Source organism: Heterodontus francisci, chromosome 32 (assembly GCF_036365525.1).
Source record: "Heterodontus francisci isolate sHetFra1 chromosome 32, sHetFra1.hap1, whole genome shotgun sequence".
NCBI lineage: Eukaryota > Metazoa > Chordata > Chondrichthyes > Heterodontiformes > Heterodontidae > Heterodontus > Heterodontus francisci.
This window is the reverse complement of record NC_090402.1, coordinates 12,511,313-12,532,723: the sequence shown is the minus strand read 5'-3', so window position 1 is coordinate 12,532,723 and position 21,411 is coordinate 12,511,313. Positions and strand designations below refer to the sequence as shown.

The following is a 21,411-nucleotide window of genomic DNA, read 5'->3' as shown; positions in this document are numbered from 1 at the left end:
GAATGATGTGAAATAGGCAGGCTGTAAGAAGGCTGGCATATATTAGGGAGCAGTTAGATGCTATTTTGATTAAATCAAGCAAGGCAACCCTGTGAAATAAAGCAGCTTATTGATTCTTATCAAGCTTGGTCTTGTCAAGTGTTTGCTCACTCCACCTTCGCAGAGATTGAAGATGCATCCGTGCAAAAGACAGTATCCAATTCAGATCATAAGGGGCTATGATTAATATGCCTCTTGATTACACTACCATACATGTAGATACAGGGAAGTGTGCATTTAACCGCTCATGGGAGCTGGTGACTCCACTGAAATTCCCACTCTTGTGTTCAAATCCCTTCATGGCCTCACTATCTCTGTAACCTCCTGTAGCTCTACAATACGCTGAGATCTCTCTGCTCCTCCAATTCTGGCTTCTTGTGCATCCCTGACTTTCATCACTCTCTCTACCTTTGGTAGCCATGCCTTAAGCCATGTAGGCGGAATTCCCTCCCTAAACCCCTCTCCCCTCCTTTAAGAGGCTCCTTAAAGCTCCCTTTTTGACTAAGCTTTTTTGCAGCCTGCCCTAATATTTCTTTATATGGCTCCGTGTTAAATCATGTCTGGTAATGCTCCAGTGAAGCGCTGTGGGATATTTTAATATGTTAAAGGCACTATATAAATGCAAGTTGTTGTTGGTGAGCTCAAGAGGCTATTTATAGCAGATGAGTATCTGTAATTTGGTACAAAGTTAGTTTAACAACCTCACAAAGAATGTTACCAAAGAAAATTAAAAGCATTTGGCATCAATAGTGTTTTTAACATTAAAACAATCTTGCAGAAAGCCTGCGGGTATTAGATGACCAATTTAAACTACTGTATAAGGCTTGCAATGTGGTTAGAAGTGAAGGTTACAAGCACTAAATTTCTTGGAAATAAACAATATGGTCAGTATTTTCATGCTTCTTGTAGATACACTGGAGATCAGATGCAGGATGTGGTTGTACGCTCACTATTCAATGAATTATGTTTTTAGATATGCTTCTTTGCTCTTGCAGATGCCTCTCCAGGAGGTTGCTCTCCTAAAGGTGGCCGGCTGGTTGCCTGAGCGTCAAGCTCTGAAATGGGCCAGTGGGGGAGTTTTCAACCCAACCCAGTTCCTGGCAAACCCCGGTGATTCGGCCAGGGGAAAGTTTGCACCGCAGTATATTTAAAAAAAAAACTTATTACTAGATATTGATTTTCCCTCCGATCACCCAACCCACAATCCTCGTCACTCATTTAACTTTGCTTACATTAAGTTTGCAAAGTCAGCGGAGTGGTGGGTTTGTGGCTGCTATCTCTGAATCATTGACTTAGTGATGAAAAGGAGAGTCACTCATTTGGAACTGCCCTTACACACTCCTGAGCAGCCAGTAAGAGGACAGCACCTTAAGTTAGGGGTGAGTGAGAAATAGAAAAATGGGAGGGCAGTCCAGTGTGGTTTTGAGTCATACAGATGAAAAGGATCTCACATTCAATCCCTGGTCTGTGTTAAGTTAATTGATCCAACATAGAATCATAGCATAACAGAAAAGGTTTAAAGAGAATGGTTCTAGAGATGATAGACTTCAGTTACGTGAATAGGTTGGAGAAGCTGGGGCTGTTCTCTTTAGAGAAGGGAAGGTTGAGAGGATACAAGTGTTCAAAATCATGAGGGGTTTGGACAGAATAGATAGAGAGAAACTGTTCCCATTGGCGAAATGGTCAAGAACCAGAAGACACCGATTTAAGGTGTTTGGCAAAAGAAACAACAGAGATATGAGGAAAGACTTTTTTACGCAGCGAGTGGTTAGGATCTGGAATGCACTGCCTGAGAGTGTGGTGGAGGTACATTCAATCGTGGCTTTCAAAAGTGAATTAAATAATTACCTGAAGAGAACAAATTTTCAGGGCTATGGGGAAAAGGCAGGGGACTAGCTGAGTAGCTCTTACAGAGAGACGGCATGGACACGATGGGCCGAACAGCCTCCCCCTGTGCTGTAAGACTTTATGATCTCAGGCACAGTAGGGGGAGGGAGGGGCAGTTACCGATGGTTTCAACATGCTGAGGCAGGAAGGAGTGAAAACTAGCCAAGCTTCCTGCTGCTGCTCCTGCTCACTGTCCAGGGAGCCTTACTGGAAAGTTGTGTCTGTGTGTGGACGGGATTGGGGACCACGAGCTCTGCTGTCATGTCCTCCATGGTCACGCACCGAATGAGTCTAGTCTCGCATGTGAGTAACGGGCTACTTTGGTGAGAAGTCACGGAGCCAGAGTAGCAAACTGGTAGCACGTCTCACCATATTTAGTAGAGGAGGGAGAAGAACTTGTGGGGGTTGGGTTGGGTGGGGAGGAGCAGGGGGAGGGAGAAATGAAAATGGAAAGAGCGGAAAATAATTGCTAGCTTAGAAAAAAAAAGATTTTTAAAGGGCTGCTACCTTCGTGCAAAGGTGTTTCGCAAATGAGAGAGAAGAGACGGGCAAAAATGTATCATTTCCTTGATGCTCATAAGTGCTGTGATGATATGTTTGGCATCTTGTCGTTGTAAACAAGCAAGAAAAGGATTGCCAAACACTCCGTCACGCCTTCTGTTCAATCCAGCACTGTAGAGAAGAGCAGATGCACTAATCGACATCTCTGGCAGATACTCACTGTCGAAGGTTGTTGAGGAGTCACAGTCACTTCACTGAAGGCCCAGAGGCTAACATGGGCCCACATTGCTTCTCTGAGCAGAAGGACGGGGGAGAGATGTGGCAGAGACACAGTGTCACGAAAAATACCATGATGGCTTTTACATAGGACAGCACTGTCAAAGATGTTGTCTGGGAACCACAGGGGAGGAGTCCGTCTATAGAGCTCCCCCAAGCAGATAGTGAAGAAATTCATGCTGGGAGGGAGATCCCAGTGCTGTATCTTTTGAAACAGAAATGGCTGTGTTCCAATATCTGTGTGGGCCTGATAAGTAGTGTGATGAAAAGCTGGAACATTTATCTGTCCATTTCCTTCTACTGACATCAGAATGGTCACAAATGAAGGTTTTAAAAATGTTTTGTTCCCTTTCATTTAAGTTTCGGGTAGGGCAGCTGTCTGCATACTAGGGACAGGGATCTCGCTCCTGATTACCACCCAGTGATTACTGCTGGCAAGTTTGTGTGTGTATGTGTGTTGGGTAAGGTCTGGGTCAGGCTGAGCCATCATGCCATTACACTCAGATAGACACATACTGCCAACACTCAGGGCCTGGATTTAAGAACTTGAGAAATAGGAGCTTGAATCGGCCATTTGGCCCTTCGAGCCTGCTCCACCATTCAACAGTATCATGGCTGATCTTCTACCTCAACCCCACCTTCCCACACTATCCCCATATCCCTTAATTCCCTCAGTATCCAAAAATCTATTAACCTTTGTCTTGAATATACTCAATGACTGAGCAGCATCCACAGTTCTCTGGGATCGAGAATTTGAAAGATTCACAACCCTTTGAGTGAAGAAATTTCTCCACAATTCTTCTCAGTTGTGCGCAGGAGTTGGTCAGGCTTTTAAAAAAAAATTCATTCATGGGATGTGGGCGTGGCTGGCCAGGCCAGCATTTATTGCCCATCCCTAATTGCCCTTGAGAAGGTGGTGGTGAGCTGCCTTCTTGAACCGCTGCAGTCCACCAAATACGTTTGTCGGTAGGGCCAATGAAGAATGATCAGGAGTAGGAAGTCTAACTGATTTCTCCCTCTTTCCCCAGTCCAGAGACATTAACAACAACAACAACAACAATAACTTGCATGAATTGGAGGAGCGCAGCAATCTCAGAGGATTGTAGGGTTGGGGTGGGGGTGGGGGTGGTGGTTTACAGAGATGAGGAGGGGTGAGGCCATTGAGGGATTATACTAGTGCTCTAGGGTTGCCCAGGCTGAGACAAGCCAACTCAGCATGGACTGTTGAACGAGCCTGGTCTGTGTGGCTCAGCTCATCAGTGCACATAAAGGAGCCTGTTTAAGGCTGTTCTGGAATTATGTCACCTTTTTAAAGGTAGGGGTGGGGTGGAAGCAGCATCAGCCTTTGTTGGTTTTCTAGTCTTGCATGTGTCAGGCTTGGCTATGTCCCTTGTTAAGATATTCCACTAAGATTCAATAGCTAGGCCTACACGTGTAGAACAAGAACCCAGCTGAGCTATCAGGGAAGTGCTCAATGGCCATGCTTTGGGAGAGCCAGAGGTCAGTGGACGGGGGGGGGGGGGGGAGGGGGGGGGTTGGTGGGGGGAGAATGTAAAAACAATAAGGAAATACAAAACTAAACTGAAAACCTGGCTGTGTTGCAAATAGAACATGTCCAGGCCAAAGTGAAATATAATAAATATTCCCACTTGTGTGCTAGTTGTGAAAATATTTCTCCTCAGCTGTGGATCAGTGAGCAGTGAGCCAAAAGATGGTGGGTTCACAGTCCCACTCCAGAGACTTGAGTATAAAATCTAGGCTGAGTCTCCAGCGTGGGGCTGACGGAGTGCTGTACTGTCGGAGTTGCCTTCTTTGGGATGAGTTAAATTAAAGCCCTTGGGTGGACGCAAAAGATCCCATGGCATTATTTTGAGGAAGAGAAGGGGAGTCATTTCCCCCCTCCCCCACCCCGTGTCCTGTATAATATTTATCCCTCAACCGACATCACAAAAACAGATGATCAGGTCATTACCACAGTGCTGTTTGTGGGAGCTTGCTGTGCGTAAATTGGCTGCTGCATTTCCTATGCTGCAGCAGTGACTACTCTTCAAAAAGTACTTAATTGGCTGTAAAGCGCTTTGGGGCATCGTGAGGTTGTGGAAGGCGCTATGTAAATACAGTGGATGCCAAAAGATTTACTTCCTTTGTTTCTTTTTTCTTTCTTTTGGGCCTCCTTATCTCGAGAGACAATGGATACGCGCCTGGAGGTGGTTCCTTTGTTTATATGCCAGGCAAAATACCATTGTCAAGCGTAGTGCTGCCACCCATTGGAAGTGACTGGTTTAGCAGCTGGTACTTGTGGGAGTGTCTTCATGTGACACATGAATGCCTGTCCTGTTCCTAGGTGCTCACTGTACTTGTCTCTCACATCTCATTTTACCTCTGAAACTCTAGGAGGGGACCTCAAAGTTCGCCACACTCGACATCAACCCAAAAAGAGCTCAGAAACGGCAACAGCAGCAAAAGGAACTGGTAGGTTCGCTGCTGAGATCTATTTGCAGGTCATGTGGCAATGAAAGACTGGAACATTTTGTATTTTTAAATCATGCTCAAACCATTCTTATATCAAAACCTGTGAAAGAGCCAAGTTTCTTTAAAGATTGCATGTTGGAACCATCCTGTATTTTGCCCATCTGTGACGATTCACACCCCTCCCACCAGCTCATGGAAATTGGCAGATGGAGTCTCCAGCTGATTATTCAAAGTTGTTTTTTCTTGCACAAAAAAATCAATAATTTGAATTAATAGTGCTGTAGCAATTGGAGAGTCAGAATGTGAATTAAACAACTTTTGAATTAAGAGGAGTGGATAGCGATTAAGAGGGCAACAGGAACACTGGTAATTGAAATCCCACTAATTTTGTGAATTTCCTCAATTTTGTTTTGGAGGTTGAGGCTCTCTCTATAACGTGTTTTCTCCTCTTCCTCTTTCTGAGGCCTTGTGCTGCCCTGTGGGCCCAACGAAGAGGAGAGGCCTTCTCCGAGGCCTCCACCATTACTGCTAGGAAGCTGCCCCCGTGGGAGTATGTCTCACTGTTTTGCCTCCCACTCTAGGTTAGGGTTGCCAACTCTAGTTGGACGTATCCTTGGAGATTTCATCACATGATGTCCCACCTCCCATTGCTCCGCCCCCACGCTCCTGCCATTGGTCTACTCGGCAACTGTCCTGACAAAGCGAATGGACACTTCATGACTCAACTGGATGATTCTTGACTGTAAACGGTCTTCCCCCACCCACCCCCCACCCAACTCCTTTATTTTTATAACTAACAAAAGTTTGCAAAGAATATGAGGGCAGAAAAACACAATTTCTTCAAATGCTCCTATAATTTTTTTTCCTGGGTTAACTTGCACCAGTGCCCTGGAGATAAATCAAGTCCGAGAGACTCCAGGGCAATCCTGGAGAGTTGGCAACCATACTGGTCTTTTCCCTCTTTCCTAGGACTCTGCCTGCTCCCCTCTTGTGGTGGTTTGCTGTCCCTTTACTCTACATAGACTGATGATCCTGAGCATGCTCTAACTCCCGATGGCTAATGCAAAATCTCCCAACAGGGCAAGGGACCAGTGCAATCAGGAGCTCGGTGCCTACACAGGCAATGTGGGATCTTGTTGGACAGGTTGGGGAATTTGAACGATATCAGGAAGGCAGTGTACAAATCGCTATGGCAACAGACTTATCTGCTGCCATTTTCCATTGTGCTCCAACACGTTGCCCCACCCTCACAGTGTTGCAATATGATTGGTAATCTATTCGAAGAGCTGTCTTTACCTCATAATATAGCTGTCTACTGTCTTTCTCTAGGGCGTCATGCAGGGTACGATCCCATACCTAGGAACCTTTCTCACTGACCTGGTTATGTTGGACACAGCAGTGAAAGATCATTTGGATGTAAGTGAGAAATAGTCTGGTATATTCTTCCAAATGAGGCTGTCAATATATATAACAAACGCTTATAGCCTAGAAACCATTGCTTGTGATATTTGAGTAGCAATTGTAGATGCTTAATGTGTTCTTTTTTCACTGATTTAACTAAGGAATTAATTAACTGTTGCTTTTAAATGGGTCGTTGCCTCTGTTTAAATGTCACATAAATGTGTTAATCATTTGAGAATATCTTTGGCTATTGTAGGACTGAGTCACACTGATCAGGAGAATCACAGGCTTTCATCCTGGTTTTCAAATCATTTGCTGGCCTCATCAGCCCTTCCCCACCCCAGCTTTGTAACCCCCTCCAGCTGTACAACCCTCCCAGACCTCTGCGTTTCTCCAGTTCTGGCCTCTTGCGCATCCCCGATTTTCTCACCCCACTACTGGTGGCCGTGCCAAGACCCTAATCACTGGAATTCCCTCCATAAATCTCCCCGTCTCCACTTCTCTTGCCTCCTTTAAGATGCTCCTTAAAACCTACTTCGTCCTAATATCATCTTATGTGGCTCAGTGTCAGATTTTCTTTATAACACTCCTATGAAGTGCCTTGGGATATTTTACTCTGTTAAAAGCACTGTATAAATGAAAATTGTTTTTTAAAATTCATTCATGGGATGTGGGCATCACTGGCCAGGCCAGCATTTATTGCCCATCCCTAATTGCCCTTGAGAAGGTGGTGGTGAGCTGCCTTCTTGAACCTCTGCAGTCCATGTTTAATCTCCAATCTGTGCTGTTGAGTCCCCACCTCCACTCCAATAGTAATCAGCTAACACTGGACTAGAGAAGAGAAACATCATCCAGGGTTTCCCTGCTAGAAAGCACATGTGGCTGGATGTCAGCTATGGACAGGCCCAGGCTCTTGCACAATAGGCCCCTGTGACTGAATATCTAACATCTCATCTCACACACATGGAAAGTTACCATTTGGGTGAGGCTGTTGGCACCTGTGGGTCCAGTAAAGCAAGGGGAAGCACTGGGGACAATCACACATCAGTAACATGGGTTTATAAAAGCAAAATACTGCAGACGCTGGACATCTGAAATAAAAACAGTGCTGAAAATACTCCACAGGTCAGGCAGCATCTGCGGAGGGAGAAGCAGAGTTAACGTTTCAGGTCTGTGACCTTTCATCAGAACTGGCAAAGGTTAGAAAAGAATTAGGTTTTAAACAAGTGAAATGGGGGTGGGGGGGTGGGGGTGGGGTGGTTTAGTGGGGAAGAGAACAAAAGGAAGGTATGTGATAGGATAGAGGGCGGGAGAGATTAAATTACAAAGCTGTCATGGGACAGAGGCAAAGACCGTGTTAATCATTCTGGTGATAGACAAAGCATTAGTCCAGAGAGGGTGCTAATGGCAGAATAATGAGCAGCTCTGTCCACATGAAAAAACCAGACACATGGTTAAAAAATAAACTAAAATAAAATAATTTTAAAAATTGAAATATATAAAAAAGGCCAGTCATGCTCTGAAATAGTTGAACTCAAGGTTGAGTCTGCAAGGCTGCACAGTGCGTAACATGGGTTTGATACATGTGTGGCTCGTTGGACTCTCAGTTTGACCACACTAAAGTACAGCTCCTGACAGAATGGTGTGATTTCCGTAGTGCCTGGCAAATATTGCAGCCAGCCTTAGGGATTGTTCTAATATATAAACAGAAAATGCTGGAAATACTCAGCAGGTCAGGCAGTATCTGTGGAGAGAGGAGCAGAGTTAACGTTTCAGGTCTGTGACCTTTTCATTAGGCATTGTTCTGTTTGTTCCGAATGAGTGTCATGCAAGTCTTTTAATGTAACAGTCCCACTCCTACTGCTTATGGACGACTAATGGTTTGGAGCTATGTTCTTAAAGGGACTTCCTCCAAAGGAAGTTCTGGTTTTGAAGCTGAAATAGGAATAATCAAATTAATTGGCCTTAATGCCCCATGCTAAAGAGACAAAGAATGAACCAAAGCCCCACCTCAGCCCTGCCACTTGGATTCACTATCTAGTGACTTTTCCCCACTCCCCCTATCTGCCAGGTAGATCCCTCATAGTGATGTTGGGTGGGAACATATCAGGCTGGCCTGCGATGCCTTCCAAAGACGGATAGCCAGCCACCACCTACACTCCAGGAAGACACATGAAGGATGGTCACTAGGGTGAGTTGTCAAGAGGGTGGCTGGTGCCTGGGAATTCCATACCCTGGGGGTGTTGAGGGGTGGGGGGGGAGGGGAAGAGAGAGAGAGAGAGATTGTGTGGAGAGGGAAATATCCAGATACAACAGGCAGTGTTTGACCTCTGCTAATCTGTTCATTTTTAATTCACAGGGAGGCTTGATCAACTTTGAAAAAAGGAGAAAGGTATGAGATTTAACAGGCTGGTTCATTACTGAGTAAGGAACAAAATTCACTGTTCGGCAAAGATGGGCACTGTTGCAAGGCATCTGTTGTCCATGAATAAGATATGGGCAGACCACTGTATCAAAGGGCTTGGTAGCAGAATGGTTATGTTACTGGAGTAGTAATCCAGAGGCCTAGACTCATGTTCTGGAGACATGAGTTCGAATCCCAGCAAAGCAGCTGGGAAATTTAAATTCTGTTCGTTAAATAAATCTGCAATGAAATTGTAGTATCAGTGATGGTGACCATGAAACTACCAGACTGTCATAAAAAGCTGTCTAGTTCACTAATGTCCGTCCTGCAGGGAAGGAAATCTGCCATCCTTACCTGGTCTGGCCTACTTGTGACTCCAGACCCACAACAATGTGGTTAACACTTAACTGCCCTCTGAAATGGCCGAGCAAGCCACTTGGTTATATTCAAGAAGGTGGCTTGCCACCACCTTTTCAAGGGCAATAAATGCTGGCCTAACCAGCGATGCCCCCATCCTGAGAATGGATTTTTTAAAAAACCTCACAGAGGTCTGATCTCCACTAAACCATCAGGTTGGCACCGAGCAGAGTTAAACCCCACCCTGTCCCCCAACTCGAAGTCAGTTTTCCACACCACTTACAGCCCATTTAGACTTACAGCTTTGCAGGAGCGTTGTAATATAAATAAGACCATGTATGTACATACCTCTAGAGATACTGAGCACCAACTTACGGGGTGAGTTTCCACCCTGCCCTCAGGTAAATGAATGTTGGAACAGGACAACAGAGCTTCCAATGTCTTTAGCCAGACTGTACAGGACAATACTAGGGTTCTCACATTGCTATCTAATGCGGACTATTCCCCACACCCCCCCGCACCCCGCCCAACATTGTGGAAGACAGAAACATAATCTCACAAATGTGACTTTTAAGTAACACTGAAGTGCAAAGATGATGCTGGTACTTGGAAACTCGCCCCTGCCCCCTGGCACTGTCTGCAGAGAGAATATAGCACACAAGCACCCACCCCTCCATACTGTGGAACAGCTCCCAAGTTTAAAATGAGATATTTAAAGGCTGAGTACAGCGTAGCATTGATAGAGGCCTGGAGAGGAAAGGAGAGGCAAACTTTATGCAACAGATGTTACTCCGTTTGGAAGAGTTGGAATTGGCAGTTCTTTGCTCAGCATACTCCTGCAATATTAATTAATGGGTTCAATGAACATTTGTTTTTTGCCAGGAGTTTGAAGTGATTGCCCAGATTAAGTTGCTGCAGTCTGCCTGCAATAACTACTCGTTTACACCGGACCATCGGTTTGTGGATTGGTTTCGAAGCGTGGAGCGGCTGACTGAGGCTGGAAGGTAGGGGACCGCTTGTGCGAATATGGAAAGGACGGCAACTGCAGCAGTTAGCGCTGTTGTCAGTTCACACCTTTAGAGAAAAGAACTGGGTAGTTCAGCTGGCGAATATGCCTGGGGTGAGCCACACGACACGGGCATGTCCCCCATTTTGGGCTGGCCTAAGCTCATCTGGAGAGGCAAAACTGGCCATCATATCCTGGACTAAGGAGGGGGGAAGAAAAATAGCCACTCTTGATTAGTATCCAGTGTTGGAATGTGAATCAAGCAAGACCTGGATTGCCCTTGCATTGCCATCACCATCTAGGTTCATACGTGAAGCATGTGCTTGGATGGTCTATTGTCCCCACTCCCCCTTGCCATGGAGCCATGCCCCATCAAAGAATAGCAGTGGTAGTTTTTAACTTGCTTCCTGAACATTAAAACCAGTGCTGCAGGCCGGACACCTGTTAGAGAAATTCTCCAGTTTTCTTTTCCGTTGATTTCAATGGCAAGGAATATCTGGCGGTCTCGCTAATGGAGTTGAGATGCAGATCAGGCAGGATCTAACTGAATGACAGTGCAGGCTCGAGGGGCTGAATGGCCCACTCCTGTTCCTATGTTTCCGTAATGGCCCCCCGACACCAGTTTTACGCTCCAGCAATAAGTTGAAAATTACCCTCGGCATCCGCAGGATAAAACTGTTGTGGAAGGAAGGTTGCTGGATGAGTATCTGGTTAGAAATGGGATTGAGGTTTGTAAAGATGAGCTCGGGTAGAGTTGATTGAAGGATGGAGCCTGATGGCTTCTGAGCTGTTCCAATCAGGAAACACCCATCTAAGGAAGGGGAACAGTTCATGTATGAGTAAACACAGGATGTCAGACTGGATAGACAGCCTAGAGAGTTGGTCAGCTTACCTTTGGGGAAAGCTGTTAGAACTTTTCCTCAGGGTATCAAACGGATTGGACAGAATCACAGATGGAGTAGATTGTTGGTCTGTGCAATGCTGCATAGCCTTTTCTTATTCAGTGTTTTCTTCTGTTTCTACTGGCAAGGACTTTGTGAGCTGTGCTCTGGACTGTTGCAAAAAGCAGTCCCCTCTCTCTCTCTCTCTCTCTCTCTCTCTCTCTCTCTCTCTCTCAAACATCATGTATTAAAAAAGGACCCTGGGGGGAGCTGGGCAGGTGCCTTTGACCCCTGCTCTACAGGGCAGGTGAAAATCACAGTGGGTTAGCTCCCAGAAAGTCGAGGGTGGATAACGGATCCAGGTGATTTTTACCACCCATCTGCCTGGTTTCTGCTGAACAGATAGGATTAAACTTCCCCCACCAATTCTCTCTCACATTCAGACACCCATGTGCAAAACAACAAACATTCTTCAATAAAAGCAAAATACTGCGGATGCTGGAAATCTGAAACAAAAACAAGAAATGCTGGATTCACTCAGCAGGTCTGGCAGCATCTGTGGAAAGAGAAGCAGAGTTAACGTTTCGGGTCAGTGACCCTTCTTCGGAACTCACTTCCGAAGAAGGGTCACTGACCCGAAACGTTAACTCTGCTTCTCTTTCCACAGATGCTGCCAAACATTCTTCAATGTTATTTCCCATGTTAGTTTTAGTAATATTGATCCTGATGGTTAAAGCAGTTTTGTTTATACCTGGGAAACTTGAATAAGGGACCGATTGCACAACAGTATCACTAAGAGATGATGAGTCAAGAGACTAGTTACTGGGTGATACCTAACTTGGATTTGAAAAGGTAGTTTGTTTGAGGTCCTGGGCGTGAGTGAGACAGTTTGGCAGATAGGCTGTATTTTAACCCAACAAAGATGCAGAGAGGAGGAAGAGCAGATAGGAGGAGCAGTAACAGTAGTAATATTGGTAAAACAGAGAAAGATTGAGGCTCGGGGCGAGAGAGCATCAGCCACCAAAAGATAGCCTTTCCCTTGTGTCTTGGCTGGGAGCATGAGAGTGGTGCTAGAAGATCAAGTGCTAGAAAGATTTTGTTACCTGTTATAATATCATTATTGTTGTTGTTGTTCCAGTTACAATCTATCCTGTGAAATCGAGCCCCTGGCAGAGTCAGCGAGCAACACTCTGAAGGCAAAAAAGAACTCGGGCATCATCAAGCGATGGAGCGAGTGAGTGTCATTTGCTGTGTTGCTTTCATTGCGCGGGAGTATCTGATGCAGCACAGAAGGGAGGGCATTCGGCACATCACACCTGTGTCGGCCCTTTGGAAAAGCTGTCATATTAGTCTCACCCTCTGCCCTTTCCCTTCAAGTCATAGAGTCATTGTTATTTACAGCATAGAAAGAGGCCATTTGGCCCATCGAGTCCATGCCAGCTCTCTGCGGAGAAATCCAGTCAGTCCCACTACCCCACCTGATCCCTGTAGCCTTGCAAGTTTATTTCCTTCAAGTGCCCATTCAATTTCCTTTTGAAATCATTGATCGTCTCCATTTAATCCACCACCCTCGTGGGCAGTGAGTTACCAGTAATTACCACTCGCTGCGTAAAAAAGTTCTTCCTCACATTCCATCTGCATCTCTTGCCCAAAATCTTCAATCTGTGTCCTCTAGTCCTTGTACCATCATTTGATTCCCTTTTGAAAGTTATTATTGAATCTTCTTCCACTGCCCTTTCAACCAGAACATTCCAGATCACAACAACTCGCTGCATTAACTAAATTTCTCCTCCTCTCACTTCTGGGTCTTTTGGCCAGCTTGGGACACCTTAAATCTGTGTCCTTTGGTTACTGAGCCTTCTACCACCGGAAGCAGTTTCTCCTTATTTACTCTCAAAATCATTCATGATTTTGAACATTTCTATCAAATCTCCACTTAACCTTCTCTGCTCTAAGGAGAACGATCTCAGTTTCTCCACTCTATCTGGATAACTGAAGACCCTCATCCCTGATACCATTCGAGCAAATCTCTTCTGCACCGTCTCCGAGGCTTAGACAACCTTCCTAAAGTGTGGTGCCCAGAATTGGTCACAGTATTCCAGCTGAGGCCTAACCAGTGATATGTAAAAGTTTAGCATAAGTTCCTTGCTTTTGTACTCAAGTCTCTCGTAAAAAAGCCAAGGATCCCATAGGTTTTTTTTAACAGTTTGTCTTACTACCTTCTCTCCAAAAGGCTCACTGGATGGTGTACTTATCTACTGAGAGCAGTACTGGAGCTCTTTAAAGCTCTTTATCTTAAAAACTGCTTAAACGTTCTCGCTGTGGCTGAATTAGTAACTGTTCTGCCTAGTGTGATGCTGAGCCACACAGACCTAGGTGTAGGCCCCACGTTTGTTTCCTGTTCCAGTCAGAGCTGGTTAATCCCAGCCTGGGCCAGTAGTTGGTGGTTGCTACAATTGGCCACATTGTTCCTGGGGAGGGAGAGGACAAAGTGGACAGGGGTTTCTGTTCCTGACCGCCATCCAGTGATCCCAGTTGGAAGGTCCCCATGTATGGCATGTGAGGTGAGGATAGAATTGGGCCCAGCTCTTGAGGAGGCGAAAGGGGGCAAAAGTCTCACTAGGCCAGAATTAAAGCATACTTTTAGTTGGTTAAGGATGAATGCTAGTCTGTCCCTGTAACAGCCCTCAGAAAAGTGCAGCTTGTTCCCTGTCCCCCGCCCGTCAAACCACACGTACCCATACAATGGGGTCATTATTTGAATTAAGGGATAGTGAGTTGGCAGCCTGTTTTATATTTGCATTGAAGTCAATGGAAATAGAAATTGGGAGAGATGTAAAGCGGGTTGCTGATTCGCTGCTATCCGCTTTTCACTATCACACGAAGCCAAGATCTATCCCAGTGGTAGGGTTCCTCAGTTCGACACTGGTTATGTCTTTGGATAAGTCCTTTTGGATAAGTTTAACTCCTTTCTGCTTCCTTTCCATTGACAACTACAGCAGGCAAACACCGACCACAGACAGTCCAAGTACAGGCGCCCAGTCACGATCCTGTGAGCAACTCAAGTATGGACCGTATCTGGGCGGTGGGGATGCGGCAGATTCGGTTAGCGTCACATCCGCTGGCTCCAGCAACTCCGACGTGGAAGAAATCAATGTCAGCTTCATCTCGGAATCCCCAGATTCCCAAGAGAAAAAGGTAGGGAAGTGGTTGAGCATTGCGTGAAAACAGCAAAAACGCATCCATTAATTCAGATGCCTGATAGCACAGGTTGAAAAGCTTCCATCCATTGGCACAGCAAAGGCAGGCAAGCATGGACTGCAGGGTGCCTGCTTGGGGAGGCCTAGTGTAAAGCAGCAGCCTGCCTCTCTGAAGAGGCTTGGTAGTGTAGATTTAATTACCACCAAAACCTGCCTTTGACTCAAGTGCAAGGGAAATCCCTGCCTTCTGCTCAATCTGTCTCCTACTGAAGGTCTAATTTGTGTTTTCCAGTTGACGTTGCTGTTCATTAGGGGTTGCCAACCCTCCAGAATTGTCCTTGAGTCTCCAGGAATTGAAAATTAAATTCCAGGACACCCAGGAGAAAGTTCACTGGGGCATTCAAAAAAATTCACCATTTTTGTCAATTAGTTCTAAAAATGTTGGAATTGGGAAAGAAAAGGCTGTTTGTCAGTCAAGAATCGTCCAATTGTATGGTAACCGAGAATCTATTCACTTTCCGATTGGTGCTGGAAGTTGTTGTGTCCCAAGGATTGGCATGTCGGGCGACCAATGGCAGGAGCGTAGGGGTGGAGCAGTTGGAGGGAGGAGCTCATGTGATGAATGCTCCAGGAATACATCCATCCAGAGTTGGCAACCCTACATCCTTTGTAGACCTACCACAGAACAATAACATTTGCATCGTGATTGCCTGCTACCCAAACTGCTGTGCTTCCCCTTCCCCATCCCCAGAGGTTTATTGAGGATGGGCAATAGGTACGCAGATGAAATCATTTAAAAAAAAGATAATTCAGAATTGTCCCCAATTCTTGGGCATTGACCGGAAAGTAGGTTGATGTGAATTTGGTTTGGCACCAGGTAAAACATTAGGGTGCCGATGGCAGTGCAGGGGCCACAGGTAGAGGTTCACTGTCAACCCACTGCAGTCCTGACCTAGAGGCTCATAGCCTTATTTTATTCCCTAGTATTTTCTTTGCACTGATCTTTGGATGGTACCAGTGCCGGCTTTAAAGCAGGAGGTACTACATTCCAAGACGGATTGGACTGAGCAATCTCAGTACCTGTCTGTCCCAATGGCAAACTTTATTTTTTTTTTTATTTTCTTTTAGTTCTGGGAATCAACGTCGCTGTCCTCATTGGACACGTCTGGAATCGGCTCAGGGTCAAGCAGTGCCTCCTCTTCCTCGGTCTCCTCCACACCCATAACGTCCTCCAGGACGCACAAACGCTCTGTCTCTGGAATATCCAGCTACTCCACACTATCTCTGCCACTTTATAACCAGCAGGTGGATGACTGCTGTATCATTCGGGTCAGCCTGGACGTTGACAACGGAAACATGTACAAGAGCATTTTGGTGAGTGTCTGGTCTTACGCGGGTCCAGCTCCTGTTGTATTTAATTGCGGAACGGGTGAGATGGACGCAGGAGATGGAGCGTAATGGATTAGTCTCTGAATTGCAAGACATTTGTCTGGTCAACCTGTTCAAGTAATCTTTCTGACAAGTTGTTAAACCCAGGCACCTTGCAACACCCAGTCTGCCCTCTCAGGTAGATGTAAAATGATCCCACGGTCACTATTTCGGAGAAGAGTGGAGGGAGTTCTCCCCACCCCGGTGTCTGGGTCAATATTTAGCCATTGAGCATAATCACAAAAAACTAATGATCTGGTCATTACCACATTACTGTTTATGGGAGCTTACTGTGCACAAGTTGAGGAGAGATGGTGACATAGTGGCCCACATCCCATGAATGAATTTTTAAAAAGTCACTGAACTAGCAATCCGGAAGTCCAGGCTAATAATTTGGGGACATGGGTTCAAGTCCCACCATGGCAGCTGGTGGAATTTAAATTCAATTAATTAATAAATGCAATTAATTAATAAAATCTGGAATTGAAAGTTAGTCTCAGTAATGGTGCCATGAAACTATCAATTGTTGTAAAAACCCACCTGGTTCACTAATGGCCTTTAGGGAAGGAAATCTGCTGTCCTTACCTGGTCTGGCCTACATATTACTACAGACCCACAGCAATGTGGTTGACTCTTAACTGGCCTAGCAAGTCACTCAGTTGTCAAGGGCAATTAGGGATGGGCAACAAATGCTGGCCTTGCCAGCGATGCCCACATCCCATGAAAGAATTTAAAAAAAATTTCCCACATTAGAACAGTGAATGCACTTCTAAACATAATTGGCAGTGTGGAATGTCCTGAGGTCATGAAAGGCACTGTAGAAATGCAAGTTCTTTCTTTTATAATGTTCATCAGCTGGAACCCCAGATCAAACCATGGCTTTAAGATCAGTGGCAGGCATTTTGCGCTGATAATGAAGAAAAGGTATTGCTGAAGAAAGAGACGTGCTTTCAAAGCTTTTCATTTTGCACTCATCAGGACAGACGCAAGAATGCCAAATTACATTAACAACCAATTTAAGATTATCAGTCGGGCTTGCAATGTGGCTCACTTACACTTGCTAGAAGCTACATAAATTCATATGCAGGGACCTATCGTCTGCAGGCATAAGGAACATGTCCAGGCTTTGACCCTTTTTTGAAATAAACAAAAGCGTAGGGACAGTAGTTCCTTGGTGCATTCTCCATGGCAACACCTCGACCAATCAGCACCCTTTTCTCATGCAGTATAAATTGTTGCTCCCTTTGAAATTTGGTATTCTTGCATCTGTCCTGATGAGTGCAAGATGAAAAGCTTCAACAGTATGACTCTTTTCAGCAATAATTTAAAAAAATGTATTATACAATAGATTTTTGCTGGGCCAGGGTATTAAGGTATACGGAATTAAGGTGAGTGGATGAAGTTAAGATACAGATCAGCCTTGATCTAACAAAATGTTGGAACAGGCTTGAGGGGCTAAATGGCCAGCTCCTGATGTTCCTTCCCATGTGCCAACTATCAGAGCAGTGACGAGCTGAGGTGGGAATGGTGTAATCGATGAAAGATTCTGATATGAATGTCGAAATAAAAGTGAACAATTGCTTAAATTCTGCATTAAAAATAAAACAGTGACAGCACTGTCTGTTGTGGAGGCCCAGCCCGCTCGGCTGCCAGTCCAAGCCATATCAAGAAGGGAGAGACTAATAAGAAACTGCAGTGCTTCCCAGCAAGGGCAGAAGGAGTTGTAAGTAGGAGTGCTGCAGGATTGCCCTAGAGTCTCCAGAAGTGAATTATCAATTTCCTGGACACTGCCGAGAGCAACATCACGGAGGGCAATTGCAGGAGAACGAAACATGTAATTTACTTTGAACACAAAAACAAATGGCCAGACTGAGTCTAAAGTATCCAATAAAAATAACGCTTAAAATTGTCAATGATATTCCTCTTTTCATTTTGAGAGTGAGCTACCCTCTTTAACATATCCTGCCACCTTCTCCTTCCTTCTGGTTCTCTATACCACACACACTATTGTCAGCTGAGCAGGTGGAGGCAGGCTGGTGCCCAGCCTTTGCAAATGCTGCTATGAAACTGTCTACAAAGAGATGTCTGTGGGTGACTTTACTACCCCATGGGGAATGGGCTTCCAGCTTCCACCCAGGACCCCCTCCCCCCACCAACTGCCAGTGGCTGAGCTGAGAACTGCCGATCATATGATGACAACCATTGCTGCAAACTCGGCTTCTGTGCCTTCCATTCCATTCATTAAGAAAGGTTGAGGGGGGAGCCTTCCACGGTGGGGATGGTCTCAGACCCAATGGCCAGGCTGGGCTGAGATAGCTGACCCTCAGTTGGGGCATTGGTAGGGAAATCCACCAATGTTCCATATCTTTACCACTGCCCTGACTAACATGTGTGACTGTGGTTCCAGGACAGAATTGGGCTTGCTTGTGATACTCTCTGTGATCAGGTTTCCCGCTGTCATCACCTTCCAGTCTTAAGCATCAAGAAGGGGCCACACACGTGAGATGCCAGCTCCCATGAAACTGTAACCATAACAAGATTGGGTGCCTTACAGAAAGGAGCGCAGAAAATGTGTAGGAGGGCATAAAAAGAGAAAGGATGATGAGAAAAGCATCTACTTAATAAGCAGTAATGTAGCTGGTTAGCATGCAACAAATGTTATGACTGGTGCTTTAAAAGATTAAAATTCTGTTCCAGGTGACGAGCCAGGATAAGACGCCCGTTGTCATTCGAAAGGCTATGGCCAAACACAATTTAGACGGGGATAGGCCTGAGGAGTATGAGCTGGTGCAGATCATTGCTGAGGATAGGGGTATGTATGTGGCACAAGCATGCGGACTGTACAGTTCAATTTGGATCAGTAACGCTGTCCGAGAGTACATATGATATGGAATTCCTTTTGCTATGTAGAAAGAGCTGCCTGCACAACACCCAGAGATTACTATATGGTTGTGGTAATCTGGTGTCAAGGAATCAGAGACAATCAGACTTGCTATCCAGCATAGGCAGAGCTATTACCCCAGAAAGTGCATCACCAATTTAGCTAACAGCCTCTGTTACTGCTGGGGTTAACTGAGATATTTGGAGACTTGTCTAAGCTCCACTCACTTACAAGCCCTCTCCACTATGCTATGAGATCACAGCAGTTTGGGATGTTTCTGTTTTCCACTATGCTGGTGGCCAGGTTCCCATACCATCCTGACTTGAGGGAGACAAATAGTGAACAAGCTGGGGTTGGGGGTGTAAAAATGAGGCATTTAGTTTCCCTTCTGGCATTGCAGGTGAGGGCACCAGTCAGTGCAACACTGATAGACATTATGATCCCAGGCTAAATGTGCAGCCTGTGTTAAATTAGCTGATCCCAGCTGAGGCAGCAGTTGAATCTCTGCAGTTGGCTTTTGCTGCCCCTGGGATAGGGAAGGCTAAAATCATTCAGAGATTCCACTCACCACCATCAACCAGTGACAACTGTCAGCATCGCCCGAATAGACTCTGCTGTGATGCAGGTAGCAGTCAATACTCCACTCCCTTGCTGGCACACAAACAATGACCACTGAGTGAGATGCTGGCATTTGTAAAATGGTACCCCTAGCAAGATACAGCACCTTCAGCTGAGGAGGGGAAAAGATTATGGAATAAAAGGGAATTTAACACATTAAATTTTTCTATCACAGAGCTGAAAATCCCTGACAACGCGAACGTATTTTATGCCATGAACTCGTCCGTCAACTATGACTTTATGCTAAAGAAAAGGGGTCACTCAAAAGCAGGCAAAACAAAGCATGTTTCAAGCTCGACTCTCCCTAGAATGAAACAAAAGGGACTGAAGATTACAAAAAGTATCTTCTAACTCCTCAGAGCTGGACCGGCTTACTGTGTTTGCTGGATTCACTGAAACTTTATATTTAAAAAAAAATCAGTGTTACGAATAAATGTGCAATATTGTCTGCGACTACAACTGCTGGAAGCATCATACTATGAGCACCTATTCAGTTTAACTGGAGTCTGAAAGGTATCACACTCGAACAGATTATGGAGTTGAGAAGGAACTCTCTGTGATGGACAATTTGGGGAGAGGAGAAAGTGTCCTTCCCAAATATGGTGAGAGAAAGGTCATGTATTCAGTGAAGTGACTATGAATAGTGAGCGGTAGTGTGAATGCAAGAAGATGGGACTGTCTTCTTTATTTGGCTGATGGAGGGGAAAGTTCCAGAAACACTGGTTCTCCATGAAGATGGGAACCATTGTCCCTCAACACCTGCACAGTAGATTGCTTTGTCCAGGATATTAGAGGTTATTAAAGTGCAAAGAGAACGCTAAACTTGTCATTGTAATATAGAAACTTTTGGTGCCTCAATTGCAGAACTCTTAGCTCAAGGTGACTCACCTATTTCCTGCGCTTGTACAGTAACCCAAGATGTGCCCTGAAATTCTGAGGAGAGATAAAGAAGAATGATAGCTTTTGACCAGGTAGAAGAATCCTTCTGACAGTCTGAGTCCCGTTTTTGAAGAGTCCTCCACCTTCGTGGTTTCCTGACATCAAAGAGACCCCATCTTAATCCACAGTAGAGTTAACACATCTAGCAGAAGGTTTATCCAACTACATGTTGCGTGGAACTCGAGGGAATTTTAACCTGGCAAGCAAGACTAACGTTCTTTTGGCCTGACGTCACCAATCAGACCACAGACTGGAAGACATCTGCTAAGAGATAGTCAACTACAGTAGGTCAAGGTGACCAAGAAATGATGGTCAACACTCAATGATTCATTACTACATATTAACAAATGGTCAATCCTTATTGAATAATTAGTGTGGGGGGGGGGGGGTGGGGGGGGGTGTTGGAGCTGATGGAATTGTACAGTTAATAATCCAAGCCATTCTTTGGCTGATACAGGAAACATTTTTTTTTATTTGCAAAGAATATGACTCATTTTCAAATGAGCTGTGTTGACTTTTTTTTTAAAGTTTGTTTTGTAAAGATAATTGAATCTTTTTGGGGGCAATATTTATTCATTGTACAGACATTATATTGATGAGCGGAATTGTAAATTTCTTACTGTTGAATATTATTTAATATATTGACCTGTTACTGATACTTCTATTTATCTTGCTGTTTGCTCAATGGATATTTCCTTGTCCAGTGAAATGTGTTGTCTTTGTTACTTTTTTGTATACTGTAAAAAGAGGGACGATCATGAACACAGTTTCAAATGAGTCATTTTCTTGCGATTGTTTGTGTGGGTTCTAGTCAGTCAAACTAACCAGGTTGCTGTATGTGGCATAAGGCTTTGTTAACATGTTTTCCCCTCTGTCAGCTCCCACAGTACTCTGCCTATGGTCACTCTTCCATTTATAGCCCCTGAATAGTGCCAGTTTTGGTTTTCCATCACCTCAGACACGTGCCATACATATCCTACATGTTGCACTTAACCCACTACTGTGTTTTTCAATTTCTGCATATGGTCCAGTTGTTACTTTAACTAAGATGTCAGTCACTCCAGCCCTTTCAGCTGATGCCCAACATCCTCTTTGCCAGACTGTTTCAATAGCAGCATAAC

The 21,411-nt window shown here is 45.0% G+C and overlaps 1 protein-coding gene across 3 annotated transcripts in view; it reads left to right on the top strand.

Moving 5' to 3' along the window:
* LOC137347636 (ral guanine nucleotide dissociation stimulator-like) overlaps positions 1–20,682 on the top strand; it is a 103,607-nt gene extending 82,925 nt beyond the window's left edge. For 2 of the 3 annotated variants that reach the window (XM_068012251.1, XM_068012249.1), the window contains exons 10-18: positions 5,098–5,175; positions 6,505–6,591; positions 8,936–8,968; positions 10,220–10,341; positions 12,363–12,458; positions 14,224–14,422; positions 15,553–15,798; positions 18,550–18,664; positions 19,527–20,682. In XM_068012251.1, coding sequence (XP_067868352.1) covers positions 5,098–5,175; positions 6,505–6,591; positions 8,936–8,968; positions 10,220–10,341; positions 12,363–12,458; positions 14,224–14,422; positions 15,553–15,798; positions 18,550–18,664; positions 19,527–19,702 — 1,152 coding nt within the window. In that variant the 3' untranslated portion in view covers positions 19,703–20,682. The remainder of the gene's footprint in view (positions 1–5,097; positions 5,176–6,504; positions 6,592–8,935; positions 8,969–10,219; positions 10,342–12,362; positions 12,459–14,223; positions 14,423–15,552; positions 15,799–18,549; positions 18,665–19,526) is intronic. The other variant, XM_068012250.1, reaches the window with a different exon arrangement.
* The last annotated feature ends 729 nt before the right edge of the window (positions 20,683–21,411 follow it).